Genomic DNA, 15,931 nt, shown 5'->3' with positions numbered 1-15,931 from the left:
TGCACAAACTATTTATTTGATTAATTCAGTCCTTACTAATGGTTTGTTGTAAAATGTCTCCCAGTTACTACAACTGGTGAAGAGCTTTTAAAAAATGCCGTATTTTCTAATGCACGTACTTCTTAAACGTGTGGCGGGCCAAGGGAGATGATACAATGTTGAAGCTCAAGTAAAAATAATGTGTTTGTGGCATGTTTGTTTCTTTAAGTTTTTTATATGGTAATAGATTGACGGGTGTGGTTTTTAAACCTCTCATTTTCAGGACACAAAAAATAAATTAAATTGTGTATTTTGTAAACTAATAGCAAACACCTTTAAAACAAGTGACTATTTCTAATTGCAATGTCATTGTGAAATGATAGGAGTTATTGTCTCTTACAAATGAATTTCACTCCCAGGCATATCGTGTGGCTGCAGACCTCTTGTACAAATCTATGCATGACATATCTGTTACGGAAGTGTTGGAATTCGTTTGAATTAGATAAAGTTGTCATCAGATATGGTAAGATCCAAACGTGCTAGTAGAACTCAGACATTGCCACTGGAGTGCAACTCTTTTTCCATGGCTAAGCGGTCGAATGATCTTCCTAGTTGTCTTGTGGCATGTTTTAATTTTCTTTTTTTTTAATGTTTACCTCCTGCCTTTTTTTTGCACGTAGTTAGACTGTGTTTGTGTATGGATAGCTACAGTCGCTGGACATGTTTGTGGTTCCATAGTATATCTTTGAAACAACATTCATTCAACAATTAATGCTTCCAACATACATATTTTTTTCAGCACCAACGTGTTGAATGTATGACAAAGGTACATATATATTTTTTGGGGGGTGGGGGGAGGGGACATTTCTTGCACGTCACTACTGTATGTTAAAACAATCTGAATTGAATGTTGTGTGTTTTTTAAGAAGTATTACTTACTATGCATACGAAATGTCACTCTGTGGTGCAGCGCTCCACCCTGTCATTGGTCTGTCATGTATACTGTGTTGTTGGATGGTACAGTATCTAATTGAGGTCTCTGTATACAGTAGCTGACCACTTGGTATGGCAGTACCTGTTTGGGGATCTCACCATCTTGTGTAAAATGTTCAGGAATAATATTATGGAATATTAAAAGGAAGGAGAAGATACTGACTATGACCTCAGTCCAGATCAGAAGCGGCGGTTAGAGCGCTGGGCCTGTGACCGAAAGGTTGCTAGTCTGAATCCCTGAGCCGACGAGGGAAGAAAATTAAATGACAACTTATTTTATCACTCCACATGAAAGTGCTACCCTCCCCTTCATTATATCATAGAAGAGGTTGGGTTTGACTACAGGGCTGAATTAAATGCAACCCACGGAACTCTGTATTATATTTGTATTTATACATATATTTCATCTTCCCTTTTTGTTTCAGTCTTTGCCCAATCTTATTGAAAGGGCTAGGATTACCTTTACTGTCCATATCACACAATGTACTGTAGCATAATGCCATTCATTGTAGTGAGAGCTTTGGTGCCTCTACCCAAATGCATGCCAACATACTATAAAAATACCATTGAATTGTCATAGCATAACAGAGCTTCTCACAAAACAAGAGCTCATAATAATTTAATCTATTGTATCCAGTTCATTATTTGAGTAAATTACAGTTAACTTTCTGCAATGTCTCCCGTCTCTGTCACATTATTTTTGGGTGCTTTGCTGTCGGGTATTGTTGAAGCACTTGGTCACACGTTTTCAGGCCATCATAGGTAATGGTCATACTTTATGAACATCAATTTGTTACACAAGATGACCACCAGAGTGCGTCCTATGCCATTTCATGATACAATATGGACTCTGCATATTCACTGCCTCGGGTCAAAAATAAATGCCTATAGCTGAATAATACTCATAGGCCGAATAGGTGAATGTATTATAAGAGTTGTATAAACCAGCTGCAAGCAAACTTGTTGAATGTCTATGGGGAATTAGTTTAACATGTGGAATAGGGATGTTATTCAATAAATCAAGAATGGTTCAGTTATTGCCGGGTTAACATTTTGGGAGGTCATCTAGACTTGCTTTACAGAACACAGAAGTGAAAAGGTTATGAGAACAAACGGTTCTTTGGAATACGAAAGTTTCCCATTGCGGCAGCTGTCTGGGGTGGGGTGGGGTGGGGGTGGGGGTGGAGGGGGGGGGGGGGGCAGGACTGGGCACCGCTGTCATTGGTCTCACTTTTTACCGAGTGACCAGTTGAAGGGCAGTGTGTCATGTAATTGCAGGGAGGCAACAGATAAGGCATACATGTAATCTGATTTCATCAACCTGCGTGGGTTTAGTTTCTGCACAACAACTGAACCCGACGGTGACTGATTGGGATTGAGGCATTGTTTACTCTGTTTGTGAGACACTCGCATGAACGCGCTAAAAGTGTTGCGGAGCTGGCGCAACCTCTATGGGGAAATATTTATTTTCATCTACGACGCAGCCAGGGAAGTTCATTGAAGAAAACGCTCAACTATACAACAGTTTGCCGCAGTAAGTAGTAGTAAGGTGTCTACACCTTCGAATGATAGGTGAAGTTAAGAATGAAATCATATCCCAATAAAATTAGAAATGTTACGTAATATAAATCGGCTGTTTATTGCATCATTGACACATTTATTAAGCCTACCATCCTAAAATAGTAGACATTTTTATGGCAGGTAATGCGTAGTTTCCTCGTCTGAAACGTAAAGATACCCGTAACGTGATCATGCACTAATAAGCGCTGAAACATGCAACAGGTGCTCTCTTATAGGTCCCTATGTCATCCAGATTACACAAGCAGCCTACTGAAAGTGCAATAATAGTTTTATCACCAATAGTGGAATGTTTCATGTGTATCTTGTGGTGTGACAGTGACCCTTGTTTGCATGTTTAATCACCTTTAGTTGCGTTGTCCCCTGTCTGTGGCTTTGTGTTCATAATGTTTGTGGTCTGGTCTCTCTCAGCTGCTGGACAAAGGTACTAACTTCTGCTTGTCTTGCTTGTGTTTACACACACTGTGGGACTGACTGTGCAACCCTCCTGTCCACCCATCACAAGATGCATATGAATAGCTTACTGAATCGATGGAGTAAGTAGTACACTCTTTTAGTCCATCCATATGCTTGCCACAGCTTACCTACTATTAACTTACTTTCTTTTCTTCCGTTGCCCTCGATTCCTCCAGATTCCTGCCCTTGAAAGAAAATAATTGGAGAAAATCTCTTGATGAAAGTGATTGCATTGCTTAAATCCTGTATCTGTGCACCCCAGAGTTGAACAATGTTATGTTATCCATCAGCACAGCAGGTGCTTCACATTTTTCAAGGGCTTAGACAACTGAAGTAGGGCTTGCCTAATGATGTAAACTAAACTTAGTGTGCCAAGCCAGTCACAGTGATAAAGTAGATCTAAACTTGTGTTGTAATCAGTTAATTTTCTTGAGCTGAAAGAAATAGGTTGTACAGTAATAAATTTTATGTATTTATGGTAATAACTGGATAATAACATGATTGGTCAATTATTCCACCTTGACTGACTGCTGATTTTGCAATTCCAACTTGAATCACCTTGGAGTTCTGAACAGTGTGGTAATCTCCCTCAAATTTTCTTTGTTTTGTTATTTATTGTTTGGGGAGATACAGGTACATTATCCATTTCAAATTAAACATTTATAAAACCTGTAGGCTTCCCCTCAAAAAAAGGAAAAATAACATCAAAGACTTATTTTGCGGCAGTGCTGCCTGCCAGCAGTAATCATCTCTAATTGATTGAGAGATTCAATAAACTATACTCAGTAAGTAACATACTGTGAATGAATTTTGTAACTTTTCCCCAGAAGCATTTAACAGCAGGCACTCACTCCCACATCATATGGAGGAATGTGCTTACCTGATTTAGGGGACACAGTGAACAGTTGGGAGTTGAGGCCAATCTCATCGTAAAACGTTTTCTTGGTGTTAAATACAGTCTGTGAACAAACTTAAGTTAATATTTCGGGTTACGGGATGCCATGGTCATATATTTCCATATTCTGTTCCAGTTAACAGGGTTGTTCAGATTCTATTACATCTGTGGACCATACTTTTTTAATGGCTAGCTCAGAATAAGAGCTTTCCAAAAGTAGTCTTACTGTGCCTTTGGGAAGTATTGAGATCCTTAACTCAGTACTTTGTTGAAGCACCTTAGGCAGCAATTACTGCCTTGAGTCTTCCTGGGTATGGCGCTACAAGCTTGGCACACCTGTATTTGGGGAGTTTCTCCCATTCTTCTCTGCAGATCCTCTCAAGCTCTATCAGGTTGGATGGGGAGTGGTCTCTTGGCTTGGCTGTGTGCTTAGGGTCGTGGTCCTGTTGGAAGATGACCCTTCGCCCCAGTCTGAGGTCCTGAGCGCTCTGGAGCAGGTTTTCATCAAGGATCTCGCTATACTTTGCTCCGTTCATCTTTGCCTCGATCTTGACTAGTCTCCCAGTCCCTGCCGCTGAAAAACATCCCCACAGTATGATGCTGCCACCACCATGCTTCACCATAGAAATGGTGCCAGGTTTCCTCCAGACATGACGCTTGGCATTCAGGCCAAAGAGTTTCATCAGACCACAGAATCTTGTTTGTCATGGTCTGAGAATCTTTAGGTGCTTTTTGGCAAACTCGAAGCGGGCTGTCATGTGCTTTTTACTGAGGAGTGGTTTCCTTCTGGTCACTTTACCATAAAGGCCTGATTGGTAGAGTGCTGCAGAGATGGTTGTCCTTCTGGATGGTTGTCCCATCTCCACAGAGGAACTCTAGAGCTCTGTCAAAGCGATTGTCAGGTTCTTAGTCACCTCCCTGACCAAGAACCTTCTCCCCCGATTACTCAGTTTGGCAGGGTGGCCAGCTCTAGGAAGAGTTTTAGTGGTTCCAAACTTCTTCCATTTAAGAATGATTGAGGCCACTGTGTTTTTGGGGACCTTCAATGCTGCAGAATGTTTTTGGTACTCTTCCGCAGATATGTGCCTCAACACAATCCTGTCTCGGAGCTCTACGGATAATTCCTTCGACCTCATAGCTTGGTTTTTGCTCTGACATGCACTGTCAACTGTGGGACATAATATAGACATCTGTGTGCCTTTCCAAATCATGTCCCATATCAATTGAATTTAACATAGGTGGACTCCAATGAAGTTGTAGAAACATCTCAATGGAAACGTAGAAGGAAACGCTGTGTACATTTGCAAATACTGTGCCAAATCATATGTGAAGAATGCAACAAAGAGGCAGAATCATCTGGCCAAGTGCATAAAGTTCCCTCAGCGCTCACAACAAGCAACCTCTGACAAAAGTCCATCACATGTACAGCTGATTGTCAAGATCATTTTCATGGTGAAAATGATGAATCAGACACCATATCGATAGCAACAGCTCATGGTCCTCCTGGAATCAGAAGTTTTTTTGACTCAATGGAGGAACGTAGTCAGAGAAATGCTTATGAATGTCTTGCTCGAGCTGTGTATGCAACTGGTTCACCTGTGATGCTCACAGGTAATGTGTATTGGGAGAGATTTCTGAATGTTCTTCACCCAGCATACACCCCTCCAACCAGACATGCTTTATCTACTAATTTGCTGCATGCAGAGTTCAAGTAAAGCTCAAGAAAATCATAGAGAAAGCAGACTGTATTGCAATCATCTCTGATGGGTGGTCGAATGTTCGTGGGCCAGGAATAATTAACAACATCATCTCCACCCCTCAACCAGCATTCTACAAGAGCACAGACACAAGGGACAACAGACACACCGGTCTCTACATTGCAGATGAGCTGAAGGCAGTCTATAAAGGACCTTGGACCACAGAATGTATTTGCACTGGTGACAGAAAATGCTGCGAACATGAAGGCTGCTTGGTCTAAAGTGGAGGAGTCCTGCCCTCACGTCACACCCATTGGCTGTGCTGTTCATGCATTGAATTTGCTCCTCAAAAACATCATGGCACTGAAAACAATGGATACACTCTACAAGAGAGCCAAGGAACTGGTTAGGTATGTGAAGGGTCATCAAGTTATAGCAGCAATCTACCTCACCAAGCAAAGTGAGAAGAATAAGAGCACCACATTGAAGCTGCCCAGCAACACCCATTGGGCTGGTGTTGTCATCATGTTTGACAGTCTCCTGGAGGGGAAGGAGTCTCTCCAAGAAATGGCCATATCACAGTCTGCCGATATGGACAACCCCATCAAGAGGCTCCTCCTGGATTATGTATTTTGGGAGAGCGTGGTAAGCAACCTGAAACTCCTGAAACCTATAGCAGCAGCCATTGCACGGATTGAGGGAGACAATACCATCCTGTCTGATGTTCAGCTCCAAGCAGAGGAAACTGCAGTTTTGAAATGCATCAAAAAGCATGAAGACTTCTGCCTGAAGCCCATACACCCCGCAGAGTACATGTTGAACCCCAAGTATGCTGGCAAGAGCATCCTGTCTGGTGCAGAGATGAACAAGGCCTATGGTTTCATCACTACCGTGTCTCTCCACCTTGGCCTGGATGAGGGCAACGTTATTGGCAGTCTGGCGAAGTACACTTCTAAGCAAGGGCTTTGGGATGGAGATGCAATATGGCAGTCATGCCAACATATCTCATCAGCCACCTGGTGGAAGGGATTTTGTGGATCAGAGGCTCTTTCCCCTGTTGCCTCCATCATCCTCCAAATCCCACCAACATCAGCCGCCTCAGAGCGCAACTTGTCCTTGTTTGGGAACACGCACGCAACAGACTGACCAGTATAGGGGTTGAAATATTGATGGCCGTCCGGGCAAATTTAAGGCTTTTTGAGCCTGACAACAAGCCATCCTCAACAAGGTTGGAAAGTGACAGTGAAGATGAGGCCTCAGAGTCTGATGTTCAAGAGGTGGACATTGAGGAGGTCCAGGGAGAAGACATGGAAGCTTGAGAGGAAGACAACCAAAGCTTTCGTTTCTGGACTATCATTTTACAGATGTTGAAACCGTTTTTGGGAGATGCAATGGATCATTGGGGATCATTCAATATTCCCTTTCTTTTGTTGTTCAGTGAAGTCGTCCCATGTGAAGAGTCAACTCATTTAATAAAAAAAAATTATATTGGAAGGATTTTGTCATTTGCAATTATGTCTACTTGTGATAAGGTAAAATGTTTGTTTCTGTCTGCATATGATATGGTAAATACATCCAATTAAAAATATCTACATTTAAATGGTATTAATATTAATTAGCATATATTTCCCTTTTATTCCCATATATTCCAGTTAATTCCCACGGAAAGTTTCCACCTATGCTGTTCTCAGAACAGTGCAAACGGACTCTAACCAGAATAGAAAGAGTGGGAGGCCCCGGTGCACAACTGAGCAAGAGGACAAGTACATTAGAATGTCTAGTTTGAGAAACAGACGCCTCACAAGTACTCAACTGGCAGCTTCATTAAATAGTACCCGCAAAACACCAGTCTTAACGTCAGCAGTGAAGAGGCGACTCCAGGAGGCTGGCCTTCCAGGCAGAGGTGCAATGAAAAATCCATATCTCAGACTGGCCAATAAAAATAAAATATTAAGATGGGCAAAATAACAGACACTGGACAGAGAAACTCTACCTAGAAGGCCAGCATCCCGGAGTCGCCTATTCACTGTTGACATTGAGACTGCTTTTTTTGCGGGTAGTGTTTAAATCGCGCTATGGATTTTATCCCAAAAGCCAGAACGGGGAGATAAGGGAAGCAATGAAGTACAGAAATTCAGCCGTGGCAATATATTCATTTTGACAAAATATATTTGTCTGGTTAAAGCAACTGAGATATTAGTCCATCAAATGAGGCCAAATTGAATTGAGTGTTTCTGGCAATGGTTTTATCTAAGGAAGGAAATATCTATTCCCTAATATTTAAAATGGGCATCTATTGGGATTCCATAAGTAGAGATTCCATAGGGCAGATTTGGTTAGATTATTTTATAACTTGAGCAAAAGTGAGATGGGATCACCTTGCTTGATACTTATAGTTATTCTGAATGGAACAAAGCATGTATTGCCTTTTTATTGCTATGGCTGAGGGATTGGTATATAGTATTTTAATCATATGAATACAATTGGAGCCAAGTCCCATATGTTCCAAAACCGACCAAAGATACGACCATTCTAGTCTATCAAAAGCTTTTTCTGCGTCGAGAGAGAGAACTGCCCAAAGGAGCTTTGATTTCTGATGAAGCATGTAAGATAAGTAATACATGATGGAGGATATCTGAGGATAATAGTTTTTTAACAAACCCTCTTTAGTCCAGATGTACCAATCTGTGTTTATCAAAGATAGGGGGCATCCTTACCTTTTTTTTTTATAACAGCAAGATTTGTGCTCTATTTACGTCCCTTCCAAATGAACCGTTGTGAATGGCTGAGTTAATGATTTCAAGTAACAGTGGACCTAATTGTTTCCAAAATGTTACATAGACCTCAGGAGGAATACCATCACAACCAGGGAATTTGCCTTTATTCATGCCATCCAATATGCCCTTTTGATTTCATGGAGAGAGACGTGGGCTTCCAGCAAGCCGGCTTCCTCCGTTGAGAGAAGAGTTCTTATATATTTTTTAAAAAAACGACTCAATCTTTGTTAGATTACTTGTTAGATATTACTGCACGGTCGGAACTAGAAGCACAAGCATTTCGCTACACTCGCATTAACATCTGCTAACCATGTGTATGTGACCAATAACATTTTATTTTATTTGATCTGGCTTGGTGTGGATTTACAATCAGAAGTATACAATTCTTTATTAAAATGGGGGAGAATCTTTGGTTAATACATTTTGGTTCTGATAGTAATTCACCTGATTCAAATTCAATAGTTGCTATATTGGCTAATTGATCATTACTGCGTAGCTTGTTGGTCAGTAGACGACTGGGTCGATTACCATGGAAGTAATGGTTGAGTCTAACTCGATGGATGGCAGATTCTGCTCTTTGTCTTATCAATAGATTTAGTTCCTCGTGACTTTGAAAAGAGTAGTTGCTACCTGGTTTGAAAAAAGTGTTTGTTGAGAGAAGACTCTGACATCCGTTAAAATCTTTCCCATTTATGATATCTTCTTTTAATTGTGATTTTATTCATGGCGTCCCAAAAAATCAGAGGATCATCGACAGAATTTTTGTTAATAATTTTGAATTCATTCAATTCAGTTCAAATTGTTCACAGAGAGTAGGATCTCTTGCAGTAAGGAAAAGCATCATCTTGTGGCTCTTTTAGGAGATTCTGAAATGTGTATCTGGCAGTAATAATCATTATGATCAGATAGGCTCGTACTGTATGTCAAATTTATATTTTCTTGATTAAAGGAAATAGAAGAGTAGATAATAGCACGACATCAATTTGGGAGAATGTTTTGCGCCTGTTTGAATAGAAAGTGTGCTCTCTTGCTTTACGGTTATGAGCTCGCTAGGCATCAATGGAATCAGAGAGTTGGAGAGCCTTGGTTGCCTGTGGCGTGTGGTTGGTCTTATTAGATTTGTCCAGGAGCAGAGCAAGAACAGGAACTGTGCTACTGCCCCCCTGAACGAGGACAGAGTCATAAGTCAAGTCATAAATCGGTTATTAATATCAGACAACAAAACAGGCATTGTGGGCCTTCAGTACAGGAGGTTCTGTAAAGGGGGGGGGGGGGGTACAGTTGATTCAGTGCCTGATATACAGGTAAGACAGAAAATTAACTTTACATTATTATAATTCACATACTGTATTTTTGTATTGATATTTACACTAACTGGATGCACACCCAGTATACCTGAAGATTTAGTTAAATATCAGCACACTTGGTAGAAATATTGTATGGATAAATGATTTGCATCAGCCTTTGTAAGAGGTACGCAAGGTAGCCTACGGATCTATCCACGGTGCATTAGACAAAGGCAATATGGCTGTTGGGCTAGTCTGTGGTAATTTGTCTCTGAGCCTGAAGAACAGCCCAGTCTCTTATAGCGTTTTAATGACAAGATCAGATTTCTTACCCAGTGTCCTTTCTGCAGGTACAAAGCATTCATCAGATCTAGAAGTCATTCTCACTCACTTAGAGAAGGAATGAGATATGCTCTTAAGACTGTTCTCTCCCGCTAGGAGTGATGTCCGTTTTGTCTGTGCTTTCTGTTTACCATGTACCGTCCTTGGTTATATTGATATTATTGCTCTGTGGTGTTTCACTCCTGGGACATTTTTTTGTGGTTGCAGTCGATTGTTCAGTTGGAGCAAAGTAGCTGAATGAATGTGCGTAGGTCATCTGTGGGGGTTTGTCCATGGACAAGGGAGTCGATTCATTAGGGGCTTAGCCACACGAGTTAGCCTTTCCCTGTGTGCCACAATGCTGGCACGCAATTGCTGGCTGAACCCTGCCACGTGGTGACCAGCTTTGGAATTAAAAAAAAAACAACTTTTTACCCCTTTTTTTTCTCCCCAATTTCGTGATATCCAATTGGTAGTTAGTCTTGTCCGATCGCTGCAACTCTCGTACCGACTCGGGAGAGGCTAAGGTTGAGAGCCATGCGTCCTCCGAAACACGACCCGGCCAAGCCGCACTACCGGTCGCGGCCGGCTAAGACCAAGACTGGGATTGAACCAGAGTCTGTAGTGACGCCTCTAGCACTGCGATGCTGTGCCTTCTCACATCCTGAATTGTTTTAGATGACACACAGGCAAGGTAGATCCCTCCCCCGTCCTAAGTAAGATCCTTCCTACAGCCCCGTTTTCTCTCCTGGTTAATCCTTCATAAAAAGTAACTAGCATGACTGGGCGCACTTTAACTTGAAACATATCTACTTAAAAAGCCTGCCTACACAATTGAACTGAAAACAACCTGAATCCCACACGAAGCTGCTACATTATACACAGTTCTGGTCAGGGAAAATGTTCATCCTCAATAAACTGTTTTCATGGGTATTGTTTGTTTAGTTGGTGTAGAACCCAGTAATATCCTATCCATTGCATTGTATAGTAGGTGCTTCTAGCCAGTCTCCGTGGGCTCTCTGATGGTGTGCCAGGGTAACAGTGGTAGAGAGTTCACCACCAGTAGCAGACTGTGCTCCAGCAGTAGCTAGGTTGGAAGGTAGCTGTCCTGGGCAGGGTTGTGGAATGTGGCAGAGCTGTGAGGATTAGCTGAGCCTTTGAACATCAGGTTGTTCTGTACTCAGGCACCTGGCCTGGTAGCCTGGTGCTGAACCATTCTCACCCATTCCATCTATTCATTCCCTTCAGAGATGCTGGGCCTAGATTGTAATTTGTCTTTGGTTGGTCAAGTGTTTGTCAGAAATCTGATCCATTAATAGTGCTATCAGGCTTCAGTCACTGACGTCTGATTGATACTCCTTAAGTCTGACTCTTCCCACCACCGGCACTTGACGAGATAATGTGACCTGGAGAATGACAATGAAGCAAAATGTGTACAGTACATGTGAATAAAGGAATACAATCTGTGGATATACAGTTGAAGTTTACATACACCTTAGCCAAATCCATTTAAACTCAGTTTTTCACAATTCCTCACATTTAATCCTAGTAAAAAAAATCCCTGTTTTAGGTCAGTTAGGATCACCACTTTATTTTAAGAATGTGAAATATCACAATAATAGTAGAGAGAATTATTTATTTCAGCTTTTATTTTTTTCATCACATTCCCAGTGGGTCAGAAGATTATATACACTCAATTAGTATTTGGTAGCATTGCCTTTAAATTGTTTAACTTGGATCAAACATTTCAGGTAGACTTCCACAAGCTTCCCACAATAAGTTGGGTGTATTTTGGCCCATTCCTCCTGACAGAGCTGGTGTAACTGAGTCAGGTTTGTAGGCCTCCTTACTCGCACAAGCTTTTTCAGTTCTGCCCACAAATTGTATTTAGGATTGAGGTCAGGGCTTTGTGAGGGCCACTCCTGTCACGACTTCCTCCGAAGTTGGCTCCCCTGCCTGTTCGGGCGGTGCTCGGCGGTCGTCGTCACTGGCCTACTAGCCGCCACCGATCCCTTTTTCATTGTCTGTTTGTTTTGTCTTATTAGTTGCACCTGTGTCTATTTGTGTGCGCTTGATGGGCTTCCTTATTTAAAGTAGGTTTACCCGCCCTTGTTTTGTGGGGGATTAATTTTGTGTTACGTGTGTGCGTTAGTTAGGTGTGTTTGTGTTCTGGACCTGGTACCCTGTGTTTTTGGGTGGTCCATATATTTCCGCGCCCTGTGTTCTGGGCTTGTTTGTTTGTGCCATATTAAAGTGCACTTTGGAGTTCCCTGTGGAACTCTCTGCGCCTGATTCCATTCCTCACACACCTAGTTCCCTGTGACAACTCCAACACCTTGACTTTGTTGTCCTTAAGCCATTTTGCCACAACTTTGGAAGTATGCTTGAGGTCATTGTCCATTTGGAAGACCCATTTGCGACCAAGCTTTAACTTCCTGACTGATGTCTTGAGATGTTGCTTCAATATATCCACATAATTTTCCTGCCTCATTGTGCCATCTATTTTGTGAAGTGCACCAGTCCCTCCTGCAGCAAAGCACCCCCACAACATGATGCTGCCACCCCCGTGCTTCACGGTTGGGATGTGGTTCTTTGGCTCGCAAGCCTCCCCCTTTTTCCTCCAAACATAACAATGGTAAATTATGGCAAAACAGTTTTATTTTTGTTTCATCAGACCAGAGGACAGTTTTCCAAAAAGTACGATCTTTGTCCCCATGTGCAGTTGCAAACCGTAGTCTGGCTTTCTTACGGCGGTTTTGGAGCAGTGGCTTCTTCCTTTCTGAGTGGCCTTTCAGGTTATGTCGATATAGGGCTCGTTTTACTGTGGATATAGATACTTTTGTACCTGTTTACTCCAGCATCTTCACAAGGTCCTTTGCTGTTGTCCTGGGAATGATTTGCACTTTTCGCACCAAAGTACGTTCATCTCTAGGAAACAGAACGCGTCTCCTTCCTGAGCGGTATGACGGCTGCGTGGTCCCATGGTGTTTATACTTGCGTACTATTGTTTGTACAGATGAACGTGGTACCTTCAGGCGTTTGGAAATTGCTCCCAAGGATGAACAAGACTTGTGGATGTCTACAATTTTTTGGTCTAGGCTGATTTATTTAGATTTTCCCATGATGTCAAGCACTGAGTTTGCAGGTAGGCCTTCAAATTCATCCACAGGTACACCTCCAATTGACTCAAATGATGTCAATTAGCCTATCAGATACTTCTAAAGCCATTTTCCAAGCTGTTTAAAGGCACGGTCAACTCAGTGTATGTAAACGTCTGACCCACTGGAATTGTGATACAGTGAATTATAAGTGAAATAATCTGTCTGTAAACAATTGTTGGAAAAATGACTTGTGTCATGTACAAAGTAGATGTCCTAACCGACTTGCCAAAACTATAGTTTGTTAACAAGTAATGTGTGGAGTGGTTGAAAAACGGGTTTTAATGACTCCAACCTAAGTGTATGTAAACTTCTGACTTCCACTGTAGGTCTCTCATGTCGAATATAATGATCACGGCATTAGGAGCTTAGAGCACCCTGCCCAAGACGCTTAGCCATTCAGCATGAAGATATCTACAGTCCCACACCCTGAATAACATGATGAACCTTGAACTCTGCCTGGGTGGTTTCCTTACATAGTCTTTTCCAGCAGTTTATCACACACGTACACACACACACACACACACACTCCCCAAACATGCACACAGACTGACCTTATGGAAGCCGCAGGTCGTGACCCCAGGAGCTAAACCCTCTAGGGTGACAGGAAGTAACCTGAGAGAGTTGTGTCACAGGGGCCGGGGCCAGAGAGGGAGGGAGCAGAGAGCCATGTCACAGGGGACGGGGCCAGAAAGTGAGGGAGCAGAGAGCCAGCAGCAGCTCTAGAGTTCCACTAGACTGAATTATTTACCCAGCACAGCAAAGTCCAACCAGGTCAGGACCTGATGCTTCTTTCCATCAACACAATTCCAAACCCTGCCAGCTCTCCATGCAGCCTCATGACACAGGAGCATAAATTAATTATTATCCACACGTGGGAGGCCTATTTGGAAAAGCTCTATTCCGGCCATTTTCAACCTGATCTCATTTGTTGCATTGCCTATACGGATCTTAGACTAACTGTATTGCATACGAGAGTGATATCAAATTGCGTATTAAATACAGTGCCTTGCGAAAGTATTCGGCCCTCTTGAACTTTGCGACCTTTTGCCACATTTCAGGCTTCAAACATAAAGATATAAAACTCTATTTTTTTGTGAAGAATCAACAACAAGTGGGACACAATCATGAAGTGGAACGACATTTATTGGATATTTCAAACTTTTTTAACAAATCAAAAACTGAAAAATTGGGCGTGCAAAATTATTCAGCCCCTTTACTTTCAGTGCAGCAAACTCTCTCCAGAAGTTCAGTGAGGATCTCTGAATGATCCAATGTTGACCTAAATGACTAATGATGATAAATACAATCCACCTGTGTGTAATCAAGTCTCCGTATGAATGCACCTGCACTGTGATAGTCTCAGAGGTCCGTTAAAAGCGCAGAGAGCATCATGAAGAACAAGGAACACACCAGGCAGGTCCGAGATACTGTTGTGAAGAAGTTTAAAGCCGGATTTGGATACAAAAAGATTTCCCAAGCTTTAAACATCCCAAGGAGCACTGTGCAAGCGATAATATTGAAATGGAAGGAGCATCAGACCACTGCAAATCTACCAAGACCTGGCCGTCCCTCTAAACTTTCAGCTCATACAAGGAGAAGACTGATCAGAGATGCAGCCAAGAGGCCCATTATCACTCTGGATGAACTGCAGAGATCTACAGCTGAGGTGGGAGACTCTGTCCATAGGACAACAATCAGTCGTATTTTGCACAAATCTGGCCTTTATGGAAGAGTGGCAAGAAAGCCATTTCTTAAAGATATCCATAAAAAGTGTTGTTTAAAGTTTGCCACAAGCCACCTGGGAGACACACCAAACATGTGGAAGAAGGTGCTCTGGTCAGATGAAACCAAAATGTAACTTTTTGGCAACAATGCAAAACGTTATGTTTGGCGTAAAAGCAACACAGCTGAACACACCATCCCCACTGTCAAACATGGTGGTGGCAGCATCATGGTTTGGGCCTGCTTTTCTTCAGCAGGGACAGGGAAGATGGTTAAAATTGATGGGAAGATGGATGGAGCCAAATACAGGACCATTCTGGAAGAAAACCTGATGGAGTCTGCAAAAGACCTGAGACTGGGACGGAGATTTGTCTTCCAACAAGACAATGATCCAAAACATAAAGCAAAATCTACAATGGAATGGTTCAAAAATAAACATATCCAGGTATTAGAATGGCAAAGTCAAAGTCCAGACCTGAATCCAATCGAGAATCTGTGGAAAGAACTGAAAACTGCTGTTCACAAATGCTCTCCATCCAACCTCACTGAGCTTGAGCTGTTTTGCAAGGAGGAATGGGAAAAAAATTCAGTCTCTCGATGTGCAAAACTGATAGAGACATACCCTAAGCGACTTACAGCTGTAATCGCAGCAAAAGGTGGCGCTACAAAGTATTAACTTAAGGGGGCTGAATAATTTTACACGCCCAATTTTTCAGTTTTTGATTTGTTAAAAAAGTTTGAAATATCCAATAAATGTCGTTCCACTTCATGATTGTGTCCCACTTGTTGTTGATTCTTCACAAAAAAATACAGTTTTATATCTTTATGTTTGAAGCCTGAAATGTGGCAAAAGGTCGCAAAGTTCAAGGGGGCCGAATACTTTCGCAAGGCACTGTAACTAATTGAGTCTGAGCCAGCCTGTGCTGCTGGCCAGTGTAAGGTTGTTGTTGTTGATCAGGTTTATTTGTATATATTGTTATGCTCATCACATCACCCACACAAGGCCTTGTTCTTTTTGACTCCCCCGTCTCTGCCTCTCTCTGGCCCTCTCATGAAATCAGGGCTG

At 42.1% G+C, this 15,931-nt stretch overlaps 1 protein-coding gene across 3 annotated transcripts in view; it reads left to right on the top strand.

Moving 5' to 3' along the window:
- Positions 1 to 15,931, top strand: part of LOC139388783 (dual specificity testis-specific protein kinase 2-like) — a 33,222-nt gene that overhangs the window by 1,899 nt on the left and 15,392 nt on the right. Inside the window, exons 1-2 of one of the 3 annotated variants that reach the window (XM_071135700.1) lie at positions 2,193 to 2,506; positions 2,962 to 3,086. The exons of 1 other annotated variant lie outside the window; for it this stretch is intronic. In XM_071135700.1, coding sequence (XP_070991801.1) covers positions 2,424 to 2,506; positions 2,962 to 3,086 — 208 coding nt within the window. In that variant the 5' untranslated portion in view covers positions 2,193 to 2,423. Of the gene's footprint in view, positions 1 to 2,112; positions 2,507 to 2,961; positions 3,087 to 15,931 lie in introns of those variants that run through there. One more of the 3 variants, XM_071135701.1, reaches the window with a different exon arrangement.

Source organism: Oncorhynchus clarkii, chromosome 29 (assembly GCF_045791955.1).
Source record: "Oncorhynchus clarkii lewisi isolate Uvic-CL-2024 chromosome 29, UVic_Ocla_1.0, whole genome shotgun sequence".
Taxonomy (NCBI): domain Eukaryota; kingdom Metazoa; phylum Chordata; class Actinopteri; order Salmoniformes; family Salmonidae; genus Oncorhynchus; species Oncorhynchus clarkii.
This window is presented reverse-complemented; position numbering and strand designations above follow the sequence as displayed.